The sequence below is a fragment of the Podarcis melisellensis genome, assembly GCF_964234715.1.
Source record: "Podarcis melisellensis genome assembly, chromosome: 13".
Lineage (NCBI taxonomy): Eukaryota > Metazoa > Chordata > Lepidosauria > Squamata > Lacertidae > Podarcis > Podarcis melisellensis.
The window spans coordinates 21,304,847-21,323,857 of record NC_138545.1 but is presented as its reverse complement, the minus strand read 5'-3'; the positions used below and the strand labels follow the sequence as shown (position 1 = coordinate 21,323,857).

The window sequence follows — 19,011 nt, the reverse complement described above, 5'->3', positions numbered from 1 at the left end:
ACGGTAAAATCTGGGTGCGAGGCTGCTCTGCCACCCAGCTCGTTGGACTAAGTCCGCGGGTCCCTGCGGAGGAAAATGAGCTCAGCCGGAGACAGGAGCAAGCTGCAGAAGATCCAAGTTTATTGCGCAACAGGTTCAAGGCAAGATTGAACAGCAAGAAAGGGGTGACAAACTTTTGAAACTTCCCTCCATGCCCCAGAATACAGTGCAAAACACATCCCAGTTACATCATGAATACATTAAGAAGAGGTTGGGTTACACAGGATTACATCATGAATACATTAAGAAGAGGTTGGGTTACACAGGATTACATCATGAATACATTAAGAAGAGGTTGGGCTACACAGGATTAACATATGGAGGAGGGAGGGGGGAATATGCAGAGCTGGAGATATGCACAGATAAGCACATCCTGATGAGAAGACAATGGTCCATGTACTGGCATTGCCAGAAGGAAAGGCTTGGCAGAGTGATTTGACAGGATTAGGGTCTTGACATCTTGCTTGAGGGATTATGGAGGACAGGGGAGGTGTGATGGAGTCCTAGAGAAATTGAGCAAATTGGCACGTTGATTTTCTATGAATTTTATAGATTTTAGTCCCTTTTGACATTGACAATTGGAAATAAATTGAGATATTGTTGCAAAGAAGAAGGTGAAGAAGACATGCCCCCCTTCCGTATCAGTAGACAAAAATATGTCCAGTTATCCCCAGTGTAAATATGACATATCGACAAAAGTTGGAAATTGCAAAATAACTATAGCATGTACACAAAAATCGATTTCAGATTTGAAATCAGCATTGAAACAACATATAAGAACAGTTGAAAAATCTCATGCAACAGAAAATGAACAAAAAATTGTTCCCCAGTGTAACAAATATGATGTTTTGATATATTGTTATGATGAAATTGTTAATATTTTTTTTTAAAAAAGGAAAAACAAATTTCAATAAAGTGTTTTTATTTTTTTAAAAAACCCCAAATCTGTAGTAATTCAGATGTAGCATTGTAGTTATAGATGACCCCAGCCTATGGCTCAAGGGTTGCAGGAGGCAACTGGAGTTCTCCATCCTTAGTTATCAATCACTAAATTTGTGTATGTTTATTCAAAAGCTGCCAAGGAGTCCAATTCATTTTGATGTCTTTTTAAATACTTTGTAAGATGTTCACATTCTTCTTTGAAGTCACAGCTGTTCTTATCTCACAGTTCGTATGTCAGTTTAGCCATTTCTGCATAGTTCATCAATTTCTCTTGCCACTGTTCCTTTGTCAGGGTTTCCTCATTCTTATATCCTTGTGCCATCAAGACTCTTGCTGCTGTTGTAGCATACATGAATAATAAAAAAAAGAAATTTGTTTTTCCATACAGAATTCAAAACCCTTAAAAACAAGAAACATAACTTGGAACAGGTGAAGCTAAAGTATAGCCATACAGATAATGCAGTGTATAAGGTGAAAAGCTAAAGGAGAAAATAAATAATATTACACACAAACTGGGACAGGGAGGGAAATGACGGGGAAAGAGGAGAGGCAGACTGGGGGATGTGTTGGTAAAACAGCACCAGGCAGGATTGAACCCTCTTGCTCTCGATGCTGCAGTCAGAGCGGGGAGGCAAGGAGATGCAGATTCTTGTTCCCCAACCTCCTTCCTGACATGAAGGGTTTATTAATCTTAATTAAACATTAACCAAACCCTCAAGCTAGGCACTTTTTCGTATGTCACAACACAACTGGTCATCAGTATTAAGATCACGCTGGATCAGGTGTTCCTTGGGCTCGTTTGGGGCCCTGAGTTGGGAGAGGCACAGCCCTGAAACTAACAAATTATAATATCCATTTTAAAAACCTCAATATTCTTGGTTTCTTTGAATTCCTGAAGAGTGCAGAGCTCTAGTATATATATATATATACACACACAATTTCAGAATGGAAGGTTGATTTTAAATGATTTAAATTGCCTTGACTTTAAAATGAAGCCTCCTGCAAATATCATACTAGAAATGCATTTTCTAGGAAATACATAATGAAATGGAACAATATTGCACTGCCTGGAACAACCCTGTGCCAAAATGTCATTCTGTGGACTCTTAGATACCAAAAACTTCACCTGGCTTTTCCTTCATGGCTTTCGGCATCTTCTCCCACCTTCTTCAGGAGGGTTTCATCATTTGGCTCAGCTTGCTCGTTCTTGGCTGCTAAGAGAGAGAGAGAGAGAGAGAGAGAGAGAGAGAGAGAGAGAGAGAGAGAGAACGCAATAATCAGGTGCCTCCAAATTGCAATCAGCAGTCCCGTGCCCCAGCACTGCAGCCTTGCCTCCCCACGGACTCTGCTGCCCTTTCTGCCACCACTCCCAGCAGCCCCAACTCACCTCTGCGCCTTTGGTACATCAAGGTCGCTACACCTCCTAGGACAAGTCCCAAAGTGAGTCCAAGAGGTCCTAGCAGCCAAGTCATTGGTGATCCTGGAGCTGGAGGAGGGTCAGTTGGAGATGCAGGTTTCAGTTTTGGCCGAGGTGATTTGGTACTACATGCTGGGGGTGAGGGGTGGGTAATTCCATCACCCTCACCTTCTGGCTCCCAGAGGATCGTCTCCTCCAGTGGTGCCTCCAGTGCTTCATGTTGTACCTGGCAGGTATAACTGGCTGCAGAATGGCCCTGCTTTGGGAAGAAGACGCTTCCGGTTGAGAATGTCCCGTTAGAATTCTGTACAACGTCAGAGTTGTATATTATCCCTTGTATTGGCTCCACATTTTGCAGCAACTGCACTTCAACGTTTTGTGGGTAAAACCCACACACTAGGCACTCAGCTACCAAGAACGTCTTCCCTGGTGGCCTGGTGACTATATGAAGTTGTGGGCGAGCTGCAAGGAGAGGAAAGAGATGTTGAGGTCCTGCAAGTCTGGTGACGGTCACTAGAGGAAGACATTGCAGTGGTGGTACCTCAGATTAAGTACTTAATTCGTTCTGGATGTCCGTTCTTAATCTGAAACTGTTCTTAACCTGAAGCAGCACTTTAGCTAATGGGCCTCCTGCTGCCACTGCGCCGCAGGAGCACAATTTCTGTTCTCATCCTGAAGCAAAGTTCTTAACCTGGGGTACTATTTCTGGGTTAGCAGAGTCTATAACCTGAAGCCTACGTAACCTGAAGCTTATGTAACCTGAGGTACCACTGTACAGTGGTACCTTGGTTCCCGAATGGCTTAGTTGTCAAACATATCGGCTCCTGAATACCACAAACTCGGAAGTGAGTGTTCCGGTTTGCGAACCCTTTTTGGAAGCCGAATGCCTGACGCGGCTTCCACAGCTTCCGATTGAGTGCAGGAAGCTCCTGCAGCCAATCAGAAACTGCACCTTGGTTTTAAAATGGTTTTGGGAGTCGAATGAACTCCTGGAACGGATTAAGTTCAAAAACCAAGGTACCACTGTATAAAGGCAACCCACCTAACAGCTTCTAAATAGTCCACAGTTGTGTGAATGCATTACACAAGAGCAGCTCAGCACCAGAGCATCTACCTTGCATGCAGAAGGTCCCAGGTTCAATCTCTGGTGTCTCCAGGCAGCGCTGGGAAAAGCTGCCTCCTGAAAGCCAGACAGCTGCTGCCAGGCAGGATGGACAATACTGCGCTAGATGGACAAAGGGTCCGAGACCAACAATATCCTGAGACCAACAAAAGTCACTATTGCAGAGCTACAGTTTGCCTTGAGAAGGCACTCAGGGAAAAGGTTAATTCTCCCCTCCCGTGCCATCATTTCCCCACAGTCGATTTAAGAGTTGCACTCCACAGCAGTTTTAACTTAAGGGAAAAAGGCACCAAGATATCCAATAATGGCCTGACATGTGGCTTGACCTCAAGAGAAGAATGGGGTGAAGAAGGAATTTATTGTGCCCTGTTTGTGACCACTAGAGGCTTCCGACTGGTGATTTTTGGAGGCAGAATGCTGTGTTGCTTCCATGCCAAATGTTTAGTCTGGAATTGCCCTCCTCTCATCTTTTGTGCTTTTTTATGATTACTGACATGCAGCCCTTTAATTGCATATTTTAGTGAGACCTATGTTCCCTTTAAAGGGCAGGTGTGTGCGAAAAATGCCATTCTAATCCATCACAGCCTGGGGAGGAAGAGGTCAATGGAGGCACCAGACGGACCTCACTACAGGCAAAGGGATGCAGAGTTTTGAGGAGGAAAATAAGCAGAGGCAGAACAGGGTAGAGAGTGTGAGTCAGAACTGGCTCTCACTAAGGGGAACTGTGCTTAGCATGGGCATTTCAGGACTCGAGGTTGCACAGGAAAGACTCCCACTTACCTACCACCCTCAGCTCAAAATCTTGACGGATTGGGTCTTTTGCTGCTTGGTGTTGGATGAGGCATGAGAAGGTAACACCAGCGTCGGAGATTTGTGGTATGAAGTCCAGGACACTCTCTGCATAGAAGAGGTAATTGGCCCCACGCTTGGCAGGGGGCGAGTCAACTTTCAGAGTCTCACTGCCTCGCAGCCACTTCACAGAGACACCGTCAGGGTAAAAGTCGGATGCTGTACATGTCAAAGTGCTTGGTTTTCCCAGCGGCACTTCGGTGGGGCCGAGTGTTAGGCGTGGGGGAGCTGGAGGGAGAGAGGAGAGTTAGGAGAGCATCTCCTTGGGCAGCTTAAAGGGTGCTGGGAACTGTAGCTCCGTGAGCAGCAAGCTGCAGTTCCCAGGATTCTTAACCGGAAGCCACACGAGTTAAATGTGCTTGAATGTATGGCATGGATGTGACTTCCCTCTTCCCTTCCACAGTAAAAGGAAACTCTCAGTACAAGGAAGCTGGCGCAGAAGTCATGGTGGAAAACATGCACTGGGAATTTGCAGTTCAAATCTCACCTTGCCCATGAGCTCATTAGGTGGCCTTTACGTTACTCACTATCCTCTTAGCCCCAAGTCCTGCCTGGCCCGCTCCCAAATGCAGTATGAGCTGCAGTCCTGTATCTCCACTATGCCATCCCTCAAGGTCTGGGAAACTGTCCCGCTTGGACTACTGCAATGCGCTCTATGTGGGGCTACCTTTGAAGGTGATCTGGAAACTACAACTAATCCAGAATGCGGCAGCTACACTGGTGACTGGGAGTGGCTACCGAGATCGTATAACTCCAGTCCTGAAAGACCTACATTGGCTCCAGTACATTTCTGAGCACACTTCAAAGTGTTGGTGCTGCTCTTTAAAGCCCTAAACGCCCTTGGCCCAGTGTACCTGAAGGAGCATCTCCACCCCCATCGTTCAGCCCAGACTCTGATGTCCAGCGCTGAGGGCCTTCTAGTTCCCTCCCTGGGGTTACAGGGAACCAGGCAGAGGGCCTTCTCAGCAGTGGCATCTGCCCTGTGGAACACCCTCCTATCAGATGTCAAGGAAACAAACAACTATCTGACTTTTAGAAGACACCTTAAGGCAACCCTGCTTCGGGAAGTTTTTAATGTATGATGGTTAATTGTGTTTTTAATATTCTGTTGGGAGCTGCCCAGAGTGGCTGGGGAAACCCACCTAGATGGGTGGGGTATTAATAAATAAATGGTGATGATATTGGTCAAAGCGTGCTTTTGTCAAGCCTCTCTCTTGAGAGGTTACATCTCAGTTCTGTAGCACCACCACAAAGGAGGCCCTGCTCTGTTTCCTTACAATGAACATCTCTTAATGATGGAGCATGAAACTGCAGCTCTCCCCAATACCTCATTTCCAGAGGAGTAGGCCTGAATGCGAGCTGGTGTTCCCTGTAATACACGGCCCTAACCAATTTAGGATATCAAGATACAGTACGCAACTTGAAAAATGCTGGGAAGTATAATGGCAGCCAACACAGCTGAGAGAGAACCAGTGTTATGTGCTTCATATAGGCAAATTCTTTCCGAGGGAGCACGGTGGCTATGCTCCGCAAAATTGAGACCCAATTATAAGTATTTATTTATTTAAATATTTCTGTCCCACACCATCAGCAGCCATTTTGTATTATGGCCCAGAATTCTAATTCAGATAAAAGATAAAAATACAATATTTACACCATACAAAATAAAAACCTTTAAACTACAGTCACAGCAGTTCAAGAAACGGAAGTGTACGAATTGCAATTCTTATACCCACTTACCTGGGAGTAAGCTTCAGTTAACTCAGTTGGACTTTTAGGACCACGCTGTAAGCATTCAGCAAATAACCATTTCTAAAGCCAGAGGAGGCAAAGTAGTATTGCATGGAGCCTAAAATATTTTGATGTGAGAGCTAGGCAGGCTGCCCTGGAGCATGACAAAGGCAGGGAGCCACCACTGAAAAGGATCTCTTGCTGGTCATCATGTGTCATGGTGAAGTTGGTTGTAGTACCCAGAGAAAGGAGAGATGATTTCCACAGGTAGGTTTATTCCAATGACAGATGTGGAAGTGGCAGGTCTTGGCTTTAGCATCCTAGTTTAGCTGCACTGTTCTGGTGCAGTGTGTGGGGTCTGTCTTACAGAAAAGTGAACATAGAGGTGTTCCTCGCTACACCTCTCTATTCCATTGCCTCCAGCATGGTTCAAATCTGGTTATCAGAGCTGGGCTGGGAGAAAAGTGCTTCAAGCAACGGACCATAGGGAGCCAAGGCAAGGGTGCAGAGCGGCGTTGAGCAACCACACATTTTATTCTCTTGTAGAAATAGGCACTGCCCAGCTGCTTAATATCACAATGAGGCAGATACATGAATAAAACTAGGGCCCTGTCAGGTATGTTTAGCCTGGTGTTAACGTGAAGCGCTTCAAAGGATGTGCTTTAAAGTAGTATTTTACATCAACGACTTTAATGTGAAATATGTTTAGTGCTTTAAAAAAGGTTTTCCACCCTCCGCCTTGCCTCCCTTACCTTCCATTTTCAATGCCACCTTCCCTTCAGCACTGTCAGGAGTATGGAGAACAAAACACGTATACTCCCCAGCATCCTCCTCCCTTATGTCCGAGAGGTAGAGGGTGGCGTTTCCCTCTGGCAGCCACGTCGCATCAAGCACTGCTCCCCTCGGTCTAAACACTGTGATGCTGGTATCGAACTTTACAACGTTTTTTCCTCTCAGCGACCATCTCACAATCAGGAAATCAACGTTTATGGGCCTGGGAGGGTCCAAGGAGAAGTGGCAAGGCAGGGATACATTAGAGTGTGGCCCTGCCTGGACGGGGGATGAAGGGACTTGGATTATCACGGCTGCCCCTGAAAAGGACAAAGAAATACTGTTAAACTGTAATTAGACTGGACCTCCATCACAGGCTAAAGCCATCATAAGCCACTTTTAACTTTTAAGATTCCTGCAGACTGTAGTTATGCAAAAATGGGATTCCCAAAGCCCTTTGGTAAAAAATCAGGCTGGTTAGAGGAGTTTGAGGACTGGTTTAAATCTGAATGCAGTATGCGCCTTTGACTTCTCAAAAAAAATAACTACCTACTGTGGTGTATGGGGCGCTAGGGGAAGGGAAACACTTCTGGTGTGGGACACGTCAAGCTCTTTCTGGGGTGGCTTGCCCAACTTTGGTCCTCAGTCTGCACTCAGCTCTCACCTGTGGCTATTATTATTATTATTATACTGCCCTATACCCAGAGGTCTCAGGGCAATTCACATAAAAAGAGCCAAGAAGCTGTCAGCAGGCGATAGTAGCCACACCCAGGGAAAGGCTTCGACTGGACGGCTAAATGAGGTGAGGACACCTAACGTGTCTCAAACCCTCAGTGAGTTAAGAGATTTCCCCTGCGTGTGAAGACAAGTTCCAGCTATAGAGGGAAGCGAGGGGCAGATGGGGCTCGTCAATCTGGGAAGGTGGCCCATCTAGGAGAAGGGAGAAACTCTGACCCTAAACCTCCACTCCCTTGTGGGACATCTTCAGTAAAGGCTAAGGAGCAAACCCAACACAAATCTGGAGTGGAGTCCCTTGGGCAGTTGGATGGCACCTTCTACGTATTTTTCTGGTCTGCTTTGGACCTCAACAGTAAGGCCAAGAGGGGAGTCTTGCGCCCCTCCCCACCCTGCTGCTGAAGGAAAAATAAGTTGTTTAGGAACACAGGAAGTGCCTTATACTGAATCAGACCATCAGTCCACCTAGGTCAGTACTGTCTACACTGACTGGCAGAGGCTCTCCAGGGTTTCAGACAGGAAACCTCTCCTAGTCCTTTGGGACTAGGCCGCCTGGCAGCCCGCTTCCTGGCTCCTGCTGGTCTTTGCGAAGCCGCCTCTCTCTCCCTCCCTCCCTCCCTCCCTCCCTCCTCCATTGCCCTTGCCCCCAGGAGCCCCCCCCCAAACTGGCAAGGGTCCTCTGGGTGAGGGGCTGCGACTTACATGCACCCTGCAAGGAGAGCAGCAAACACAAGAAGCTGGACATTTTGGGGCCGCCGTTCTTACTTTCATTTCTGCAGAAAGGATGTGAGTGCAATGTGCTGAGAGATAAAATTTCAGTTGAGCTGCGGCTTCCTGGCACCAGAGCAAAACATTTCTGCTTTTATGGCAGCAAGCCCAGCCAGGCGTGTAGAAGTTACGCATGTTTCGTTTCTTTTTATTTTGTACTGGAGATTTCAAAGTCTCCTTTGCATAACTGTTTTTAACAATGATGCCTGTGTTTCATTCAATATTTTGTGAGCTGTTTAGAGGTTTTCTTAAAACCGAGTGGTATATACGAATGTTGTTATATAATTTAAAATAGAATGTGTTTACACCTGCTTTTTAAAAATGGTTGCCGAGGGAGGAACAGTCGACTTAGTTTTTAGATGGCCAATTGAGCGGCTTGTTCTCAAAAAATTCTTCTTCTGGCCCTGAGGATTATTGAGGCCTGTCACAAAATGGCAGAGCAGAGGCAGAACAGGTCACAAACTAGAGGCAGAGTTTGCCATAAGCAGCTGGCAGTCACAGATCTCCTTCTCTGTTAAGAATGATTTGCAGCGGCCCAAAGCTTATTTGGAAGCCCTAGGTGCCAACTCCCTGGGGCCCTGGGTGCCTGAGTACCTGCAAATTCCCCATTAAGGGGCACTGGCTGCCCCAGCACCCACAAATTTTGGTGCATGTGGGCATTGGGACAGTGTGCAGTTCCCCAAAGCAGCATTGAGCCCCGGGGCATAATTCAATGACGTTTCAAGGACAGATGATTTCATAAAATGGTGGAACTGACAAGTTTGAATTACTACATTTGAATTACTACAGTTTTGGGATTTTTTTTTAAATAAACACTTTATTGAAATCTGTTTTTCCATAAAGAATTCAGAACACAACAAACAAGAAACATAACAAGAAATCATATTATACACAAACTGGGACAGGGAGGGAAATTACGGGGAAAGAGGAGAGGCAGACTGGGGGATGTGTTGGTGAAGCAGCACCAGGCAGGATTGAACCCTCTTGCTCTCGATGCTCCAGTCAGAGCAGGGAGGCAAGGAGGTGCAGCTTCTTGTTCCCCAACCTCCCTCCTGACATGAAGGGTTTATTAACCTTAATTAAAGATTAACCGAACCCTCAAGCTAGGCACTTTTTCGTATGTCACAACACAACTGGTCATCAGTATGAAGATCAGGCTGGATCAGGTGTTCCTTGGGCTTGTTTGGGGCCCTGAGTTAGCAGAGGCAAAGCCCTTTAACTAACAAATTATAATATCCATTTTAAAAACCTCAATATTCCTTGGTTTCTTTGAATTCCTGAAGAGTGCAGAGTTCTACTATATGTATATAATTTCAGAATGGAAGGTTGATTTTAAATTATTTAAATCGCCTTGACTTTAAAATGAAGCCTCCTGCAATTATCATACTTGAAATAGATTTTCTAGGAAATACATAATGAATGGAACAATATTGCATTGCCTGGAACAACCCTGTACCAAAATGTCATTCCGTGGACTGTTAGATACCAAAGACTTCATCTGGCTTTCCCCTCCTGACTTTCGACATCTTCTTCGGGAGGGTTTCGTCATTCAGCGCAGCTTGAACTTACAGGGCTGATGAGAGAGAGAGAGAGAGAGAGAGAGAGAGAGAGAGAGAGAGAGAATGCAATAATCAGGTGCCTCCAAATTGCAATCAGCAGTCCCGTGCCCCAGCACTGCAGCCTTGCCTCCCCACGGACTCTGCTGCCCTTTCTGCCACCACTCCCAGCAGCCCCAACTCACCTCTGCGCCTTTGGTACATCAAGGTCGCTCCAACCCCCATGCCAAGTCCCACAACATGTCCCGCAGATCCTAGAAGCCAAGTCATCGGTGATCCAAAGTATCCTAGAGCTGGAGGAGAGTCATTGGGAGATGCAGGTTTAAGTTTTGGCCGATGTGATTTGGTACTACATTCTGGGGGTGAGAGGTGGGTAATTCCATCACCCTCACCTTCTGGCTCCCAGGGGATCATCTCCTTCAGTGGTGCCTCCAGTGCTTCATGTTGTACCTGGCAGGTAAAATTGGCTGCAAAATGGCCCTGCTTTGGGAAGAAGACGCTTCCGGTTGAGAATGTCCCATTAGGATTCTGTACAAGTTCCGACTCGTATATTTTCCCTTGGATCGGCTCCCCATTTTGTAGCCACTGCACTGTAACGTTTTGTGGGTAAAACCCACACGCTAGGCACTCAGCTACCAAGAACGTCTTCCCTGGTGGCCTGGTGAGCATATGAAGTTCTGGGCGAGCTGCAAGGAGAAGAAAGAGATTTGAGGTCCTGCAAGTCTGGTGATGCCCAATAGAGGGAAACACTGCAGATTATAAAGGCAACCCACCTAACAGTCTCTAAAGGCCACAGTTGTGTGAATGCATTACACAAGAGCAGCTCAGCACCAGAGTATCTACTTTGCATGCAGCTGCTGCCAGAAAAATACTGTGCTAGATGAACAAAGGGTCTGAGTCCAACTATATCCTGAGACCAACAAGAGTCACTATTGCAGAGCTACAGTTTGCCTTTTCCCCTCCCGTGCCATCATTTCCCCGCGGTCGAATTAAGAGTTGCACTCCAAGGCAGTTTTGACTTAAGGGGAAAAGGCTCCAAGATATCCAATAATGGCCTGACATGTGGCTTGACCTCAAGAGAAGAATGGAGCGAAGAAGGAATTTATTGTGGCCTGTTTGTGACCACTAGAGGCTTCCGACTGGTGGTCTTTGGAGGCAGAAGGCTGTGTTGCTTCCATGCCAAATGCTTAGTCTGGAATTGCCATCCTCTCATCTTTTGTGCTTTTTTATGATTACTGAAATGCAGCCCTTTAATTGCATATTTTAGTCAGACCTATGTGCTCCATTTAAAGGGAGTAAAAATGCCATTCTAGTCCATCACAGCCTGGGGGGGGGGGAGGACAATGGAGGCGCCAGACGGACCTCACTACAGGTCCTGTGAGGCAAGGACGGGGAAAGTGTGGCTCTCCAGTGTCCTTTGACTACAACTCCCACCATTCTGACCATTGGCTTTCCTGGCTAGGTCTGACGGGAGCTGGAGCCCATCCACATCTGGAAGGTCACAGGCTTCTCATCTCCCAAAATGGGGAACATAATGCCTTTTTTGCTAAATATAGCACCATGTTAAGTAGCGTGTGAAGCTGCCATTTTAATGCAACTTCCAGCTGATTTGCAGGAAAGTGGTGCCTTAGCAATCATGAGGGGCCCTAGTGTGGAAGCAAATTCAACTGGGTGGGCCTTCACCTACCTCAGCAGATAGCAAAGGGATACAGAATTTTGAGGAGGAAAATAAGCAGAGGCAGAACAGGGTAGAGAGTGCGAGTCAGAACTGGGTCTCACTAAGGGGGAACTGTGCTCAACATGGACATTTCAGGACTCCAGGTTGCACAGGAAGGGCTCCCACTTACCTTGCACCTTAAGCTCAAAATCTTGACTGACTGGATCTTTTCTCGCTTGGTGATGGATGTGGCATGAGAAGGTAACGCCAGCATCCGAGATTTGTGGTGTGAACTCCAGGACACTCTCTGCATAGAAGAGACCATCGGGCGCTTGCTGGACAGGGGGCAAGTCAACTTTCAGAGTCTCACTGACTCGCAGCCACTTTACAGAGACATTGCCAGGGTAAAAGTCAGATGCCGCACACAAGAAGTTGCTTGGTTCGCCCAGCTCTACGTCTGTATGGCCGAGTGTTAGGCGTGGGAGAGCTGGAGGCAGAGAGGAGAGTTAGGAGAGCATCTCCATTGGCAGCTTAACTGTGCTTTGTTAAAGGGTGCTGGGAACTGTAGCTCTGTGAGCAGCAAGCTACAGTTCCCAGGATTCTTCAGAGGAAGCAATATCCGTTAAATGTGCTTTAAATGTATGGCACATCAGTGCCCTATGCCAGTCGTTTGGGGTTCCGTTTTCATTCAGCAGAATCGCCCAGAAATTCTTCCTGAATCTTCTTTCTTAGTTCAGCTCATCTGTTGGTGAATTCCCATGTGGGAATAAACACCTCACCCATTCCAGTTCTGCTTAAAGTATTTATTGAAGAATTAGCATGGCAACTTATACAACTGCTGCCCTGAGGAAAATAAAGTAAAACTAAGTACAGTGAATCATTCCTTCTCTGTGCTCCTCAGGCATCTGGGCAGAGCCACAGCCAGCTTGCTCTCATTCATAGCCTGTCTAATAAAGAAGTCTGTTGCTAAGGCAACCTGTTGCTGGGGAAAACCTGTTGCTGGGGAAAACCTGTTGCTGGGGAAAAACATGTTGCCAAGGGCAAAACTATGCAATTTCAAGTCTATTTTTATCATGGTGCTTGGTTTCGCCAGCTGCACCTTTGTGGGGCCAAGTGTCGATGTTAAATGTGCTTTAAATGTATGGCCTAGATGTGCTTTGGCAATGCTGAACTAGTGTGGCACTAGTGTGGAAGCAAACTCGATTGGGTGGGGCTTCATCCACTTCAGCAAAGAAATTCTTGACTGTTTCTATATCATGGAGGGGACACAACCTGGTTTGAGCAAAAAGCTATAGAGTTTTGAGGAGGAAAATACGCAGAGGCAGAACAGGGTAGAGAGTGCGAGTCAGAAGTGGGTCTCACTAAGAGGGGGAACTGCACTTAGCATGGGCATGGGGGAGGTGGGCCAGGACTCCAGGGTCGCGCAGTAAAGGCTCCCACTTACCTACCACCTTCAGCTCAATATCTTGACTGATTGGGTCTTTTGCTGCTTGGTGTTGCACGAGGCACGAGAAGGTAACACCAGCGTCGGAGATTTGTGGTATGAAGTTCCAGACACTCTCTGCATAGAAGTGGTAATTGGCCTCAAGCTTGGCAGGGGGCGAGTCAATTTTCAGAGTTTCACTGCCTCGCAGCCACTTCACAGAGACACGGCCAGGGTAAAAGTCGGATGCTGCACACGTCAAATTGATTGGTTTTCCCAGCGGCACTTCTGTGGGGCTGAGTGTTAGGCGTGGGGGAGCTGGAGGGAGAGAGGAGAGTTAGGAGAGCATCTCCTTAGACAGCTTAAAGGGTGCTGGGAACTGTAGATCTGGGAGCAGCAAGCTGCAGTTCCCAGGATTCTTCACCGGAAGTCACATGAGTTAAGTGTGCTTTAAATGTATAAATAAACAACAATCTGACTTATAGAAGACATCTGAAGGCAGCCATATTTAGGGAAGTTTTTAATGTTTCATGTTTTATCGCATTATTATTATTATTATTATTATTATTATTATTATTCGGTTGGAAGCCGCCCAGAGTGGGACTTCCGGAGGCGACGCAAACGGTAATGGCTGCCCTCTTCTAACAGGGAGAGGGTAGCTCTGTTGAAACGGGTCGTCCGCTACGGCGAAGCGGAGACCCACTCAGGAAAACCGCAGGCAGCAGAAGCCTGCGGTCTTGAGACCCGGCGGGCGCCAGGAGCAGCCCCCAAAACGTTGAAGGGAGCCCGTAAGGGGCTCCGGATCGCGGAGGGGGTAGCGGCGCTGTGGGTCGTTTCGCAATCAACGGAGCGAAGCCGCGTTGCTGTTGCCGGTGAGCGCTGACCTTTCTTCTTGAAACCTTTGAATTCGGAAAGCAACAACCCGTGAGTAATTTGGACTTTATAAATCTTAAGACATTAAAAGACTGAATTTGGCTGAAAGCGGATTGACGATAAACAGGAAGTCCGTCTTCCGCTGACACTGAACTTGAAAAGCAAAGAGCTGGAGGAGTGGAGACTAAGAGCAACGTTTTAACTAACCGATCTGGCACCTACTTAAATTTTTCTGGGTGGATTAAGGACTTTAAGTGATTGATTTTCGGACTTTTATTGGGACAAGGATACCTTTCTTCTGTTGGACTATTGGATTATAACTTAAGTAAGAAACCCAGGTGCTGGAGCTGCCTGAGCAACTGAGCAGTCAGTCTGCAAACTTGGATACTTTGAATCTAAACTTTGAAATACTCTGAGGGAGTTTGAACTTGCTATTTTGAAACACCTGTTGTCTAAGCACTGTTAGAAACATTGTTCTGTTTTAAGTATCAACTCTGCTAAAATTTTCACTTGTGGAGATCCATGGACATTGAACCAGATTTATTAATTTGATTGGATTTGACTTCTTCCCTAAAGACATTATAAGCTCCCCCTAGAGGATTTTGGACTTACAGCAGTGACATTGTTTTACTTTCCTTTTCCCGGCCTCCTGTCTGACTGTTATTATTTGGGCTGTTGCTTTCTCATGGGAACAACTCAGCTTGACCTTGGCCTGTAGATAATTTTGGAATGAGTGGCACAAGAAAAAGGGGAAGAACCAGACAAACAACTTTAACTTTATCTGCAGCCTCACAGCGTAGATCATCTGTGCCTGCTTTGCCTACTACTTTACCTCCTGAGGAAGCAGCGGCTTCCCTGTCACGGGCAGGGGAGGGAGAAACTGAGGAATTACAATTGGAAGATATGGCCTCAGGAGCAAGTGGCTCTATTTTAGAGAAATTTTTCGAAAAATTGGAGGCTTTAGATAGAAAGGTTGATCAGCAAACAGCTAAAATTGATCAGAACACAGAAAGTTTGAACAGATTAACCGGACAAGTTGCACAGAATGTTCAATCTATTGGAGAATTGAAGGAGGCTGCAGGCGAAAACCGGAAATTGGCTGAGGATACCAGCCAAAGACTGGGAGAGCTTGAAAAAGAGGTAAGACCACTCAGTAAACAAGTAGGAGAACATCAGATCTATCTTTCTATGACAGAACTTCGGAACCGGGAGGCCAATTTGAGGATACGGTCAATACCAGAAGTGGAAGAAGGCAACTTAACTGAGTTCCTGACTAAAGAATTTTCCAAGTTCTGGAACCTAGAGGAAAAAGACTTCAAAATACTATCCGCTTTCAGGCTTGGAAGACTTATAAGGAAAGACAAGCCCAGAGACTGCTTGATAATACTGAAATCAAAGGAGGAAAGGGACAAGATTTTGGGCCTGCACTACGGAAAGTCACTGGACATTTTGGATAAAAGAATCGAAATTTACAAGGATATTCCCAAACAACTGTTGGATCTCAGATCTGACTATTCGGAATTAGTAAAACTGCTGAGGAGCAACTCAATTATCTTCAGGTGGGATTTCCCCCAAGGATTATCTTTCACCTACAGAGGGAGGAAGATTAAAATTAGAACGCCAGAGGATAGAGATAAGTTTCTGGACGCACACGGAGAGGACCTTCACAAAGGACTTGGATTACCCCCAGGGCCTGAACCTTCAGGGGAGCCTGCACCCCCGGAACCTCAAGAACTGGAGAACAAGGTACCACCCCAGCAAGAATAATCAGATTTATTCAGGATGTCTCTGCAACTTTTGAGCTGGAACATAAATGGCTGCAACATTCCAGAAAAAAGGAAAAAAATCTTCCACATATTAAAAAAGGAACAATTGGACATTATTTGTTTACAAGAAACACATGTGACTAGGCTCCACAGAAAAGTGTTAATAAATAAAAGACTAGGCCAGGAATTTATATCTTCAGACACAGTAAAAAAGAGAGGCGTGGTGATATACGCAAAAGAGAGCCTTTCACCTAAATTTTTGTTTAAAGACGAACATGGAAGAATCTTGGCAATAGAAATACAACATCAAGGAGAGAAAATTTTGATATTAGGAATTTATGCTCCAAATGAAGGGAAATCGGAATTTTATAAGAAGCTGCACGAGACCATGCTGGATTATCTGGACTACAACAACATCATTATGATGGGAGATATGAATGGGGTCGTATCAACTAACATGGATAAGTCACAAAACCAAAATGTTACTAAAGATGGAAGACTACCAAAGACCTTCTTTGAAATGACAGACAATATGGACTGGATTGATATTTGGAGAGTGAGAAACCCCTTGGGAAGGGAAGGAACATTCTTCTCTGAAGCCCAACTGACCTGGACAAGAATCGACCAAATATGGATAACTAGAGGTCTGGCACCCAAGATTAGGAAGGTGGAAATCTGCCCAAAGACATGCTCCGACCATAACGCACTGAGAATGGACATGACACTCATCCCAACCAGTTCCTTTAGATGGAAGATGAATGATGGCCTGTTTAGAGATCAGGAGATTGTTAAGAAGGCCCAAAAAGCCCTAAAGGACTATTTTGAGATTAACATCAACACTACGGTGGAAAAAAGAACTATCTGGGACGCAAGCAAGGCTGTGATGAGGGGGTTCCTGATACAACAGAATACTGTAAAGAAAAGGAAACAAAATGAAAGGAAGGATAAAATTCTGGAAAAAATTAAAGAGTTAGAGAAGAAGTTAAGATCTAATCCGAAGTCCCAGCCGATTCTGAGAGAAATTAAACTTCAACAAGCACAATATTCTAAACTGATAAACCAAGAAATAGAATGGAAGATTAAATTAATGAAACAAAAAACTTTTGAATCGGCTAACAAATGCGGAAAACTGCTAGCTTGGCAGTTGAAGAGGAGACAAAAATTAAATACAGTGACAAGTTTAGAGATTGAAGGAAGAAGTATTCAGAACCCCGGAGACATTAGGAAGTGTTTCCAGATATATTTCAAAAAATTATACACACAAGGGCCACAAGATGAAACTGAGATTAAACAATTTTTGGGAAAAAATGGATTAGCAAAGCTGTCAGAAGAAAACAGAACAATCCTGAACGGCAAAATAACACGACAAGAGATTGAGCTGGCCATCCAGAACATGAAACAGGGCAAATCCCCAGGGCCAGATGGGCTGACATCCAAGTATTATAAGACATTGAAAGATTATCTGATACAACCATTGATGGATGTCAGCAATGAAATTATGGAGGGGAAGAAGGCGCCGGAATCGTGGAAGGAAGCTTTTATCACATTGATACCAAAATCGGAAACTGAAAAGACACAACTCAAGAACTACCGTCCCATCTCCCTTTTAAATGTGGATTACAAAATATTTGCAGATGTTTTGGCAAGTAGATTCAAGAGGGTTTTAAACAAAGTAATTCATAAAGACCAGGCAGGCTTTCTCCCAGGCAGACACATGTTTGCCAATACAAGGAACATTATTGATATATTGGAACTTTTGCAAACAGATATAAACACAAAAGCAGTTTTAATTTTTATAGATGCGGAGAAGGCCTTTGACAACATATCCTGGAAGTTTATGAAGGGGAATTTAAAGGAAATGGGAGTGGGTCGGGGGTTTGAGAATGGGATTGATGCAATATATTCAGAACAAAAGGCCAAATTGATAGTTAACAATGTGGTTACAGAAGAGTTCAAAATTGAAAAAGGAACACGACAAGGCTGCCCGATTTCCCCGTTGTTATTCATTTCGGTCCTGGAGGTGCTCCTGAATATGATCAGAGGAGATCGGTTGGTGGAAGGGATCCAGGTCGGAGCGAAACAATATAAACTTAAAGCTTTTGCAGATGACCTAGTACTGACATTGCAGGAGCCAGAATCTAGTACGAAAAGAGTATTACAACTGATTCAAGATTTTGGTCGGGTGGCGGGATTTAAATTAAACAAACAAAAAACTAAGGTATTGGGGAAAAACTTGACAGATACAGAGTCGGTACGGTTTCAGAGAGAGACAGAATTAACTGTGGTTAAGAAAGTGAAATACCTAGGGGTAAACATAACAGCAAAAAATCTGAGTTTATTCAAGGATAATTATGAAAAATGTTGGTTGGAGATTAAGAGAGACTTGGACAGTTGGTCAAAACTAAAACTTTCATTGTTAGGCCGAATAGCTGCCATTAAGATGAATGTATTGCCAAAAATGTTGTTTTTGTTTCAAACATTACAAATTGTAGACAAAACGGAGTGCTTCCGGAAGTGGCAGAAAGATATCTCTAAATTTGTCTGGCAGGGCAAAAAGCCCAGAATTAAGTTTAAGATATTAACGGATGCGAAAGAAAGAGGGGGCTTTGCCCTGCCAGACTTAAAGTTATATTATGAAGCCGCAGCTTTCTGCTGGCTAAAAGACTGGCTACTTCTAGAAGACACGGACGTATTGGATTTGGAAGGTTTTAACAATGCATTTGGATGGCATGCATACTTATGGTATGATAAGGTTAAGATTAACAAGGCCTTCAAGAACCATATTGTCAGGAAAGCAGTATTTAATGTCTGGATAAAATACAAAGACTTATTGGAAAATAAAACTCCGAGGTGGAGGCCAATTGGCCAAAGTATTGGGAAATATTAGAAAGAGACGGAGACAATTGGAAATTGCAGAGTTTAGAGAAAATGAAAGATAAAGTGCGAGACTGGTTACACTATGCTCAGATTAAAGAAGTGTTTAAGATTGACAAAAAGTTAGGATTCCAGGTGGAGAAATGGAAGTTGGAAACAGAATTGCTAGAACCTAAGACTAAAGTACTTTCAAAAATGTATAATTTGCTGCTGAAATGGAACACACAAGATGAAATGGTTAAATCGGCTATGATAAAGTGGGCACAGGATATTGGGCATAATATTATGTTTGAAGATTGGGAAAGGTTGTGGACCACTGGGCTGAACTTCACTGCATGTAATGCTCTGAAGGAAAATGTAATGAAAATGATATACAGATGGTACATGACCCCAGTTAAATTGGCCAAAATATACCATTCGTCTGATAATAAATGTTGGAAATGTAAGGAAAATGAAGGAACATTCTTTCACCTCTGGTGGACTTGCC

The 19,011-nt window shown here is 44.8% G+C and overlaps 1 protein-coding gene across 6 annotated transcripts in view; it reads right to left on the bottom strand.

Annotated features, from left to right (window-relative positions):
* Positions 1-944: 944 nt before the first annotated feature.
* LOC309354652 (hemicentin-2-like) overlaps positions 945-19,011 on the bottom strand; it is a 36,942-nt gene continuing 18,875 nt past the window's right edge. Inside the window, exons 8-13 of one of the 6 annotated variants that reach the window (XM_081884908.1) lie at positions 13,033-13,329; positions 11,779-12,075; positions 10,324-10,617; positions 2,369-2,467; positions 2,108-2,195; positions 945-1,317 (exon numbers count right to left, since the gene is read on the bottom strand). In XM_081884908.1, the coding sequence (XP_081741034.1) occupies positions 1,287-1,317; positions 2,108-2,195; positions 2,369-2,467; positions 10,324-10,617; positions 11,779-12,075; positions 13,033-13,329 (1,106 nt within the window). In that variant the 3' untranslated portion in view covers positions 945-1,286. Of the gene's footprint in view, positions 1,318-2,107; positions 2,196-2,368; positions 2,861-4,301; positions 4,599-9,255; positions 9,949-10,116; positions 10,225-10,323; positions 10,618-11,778; positions 12,076-13,032; positions 13,330-19,011 lie in introns of those variants that run through there. The other 5 variants (XM_081884909.1, XM_081884913.1, XM_081884910.1 and 2 more) reach the window with 5 other exon arrangements.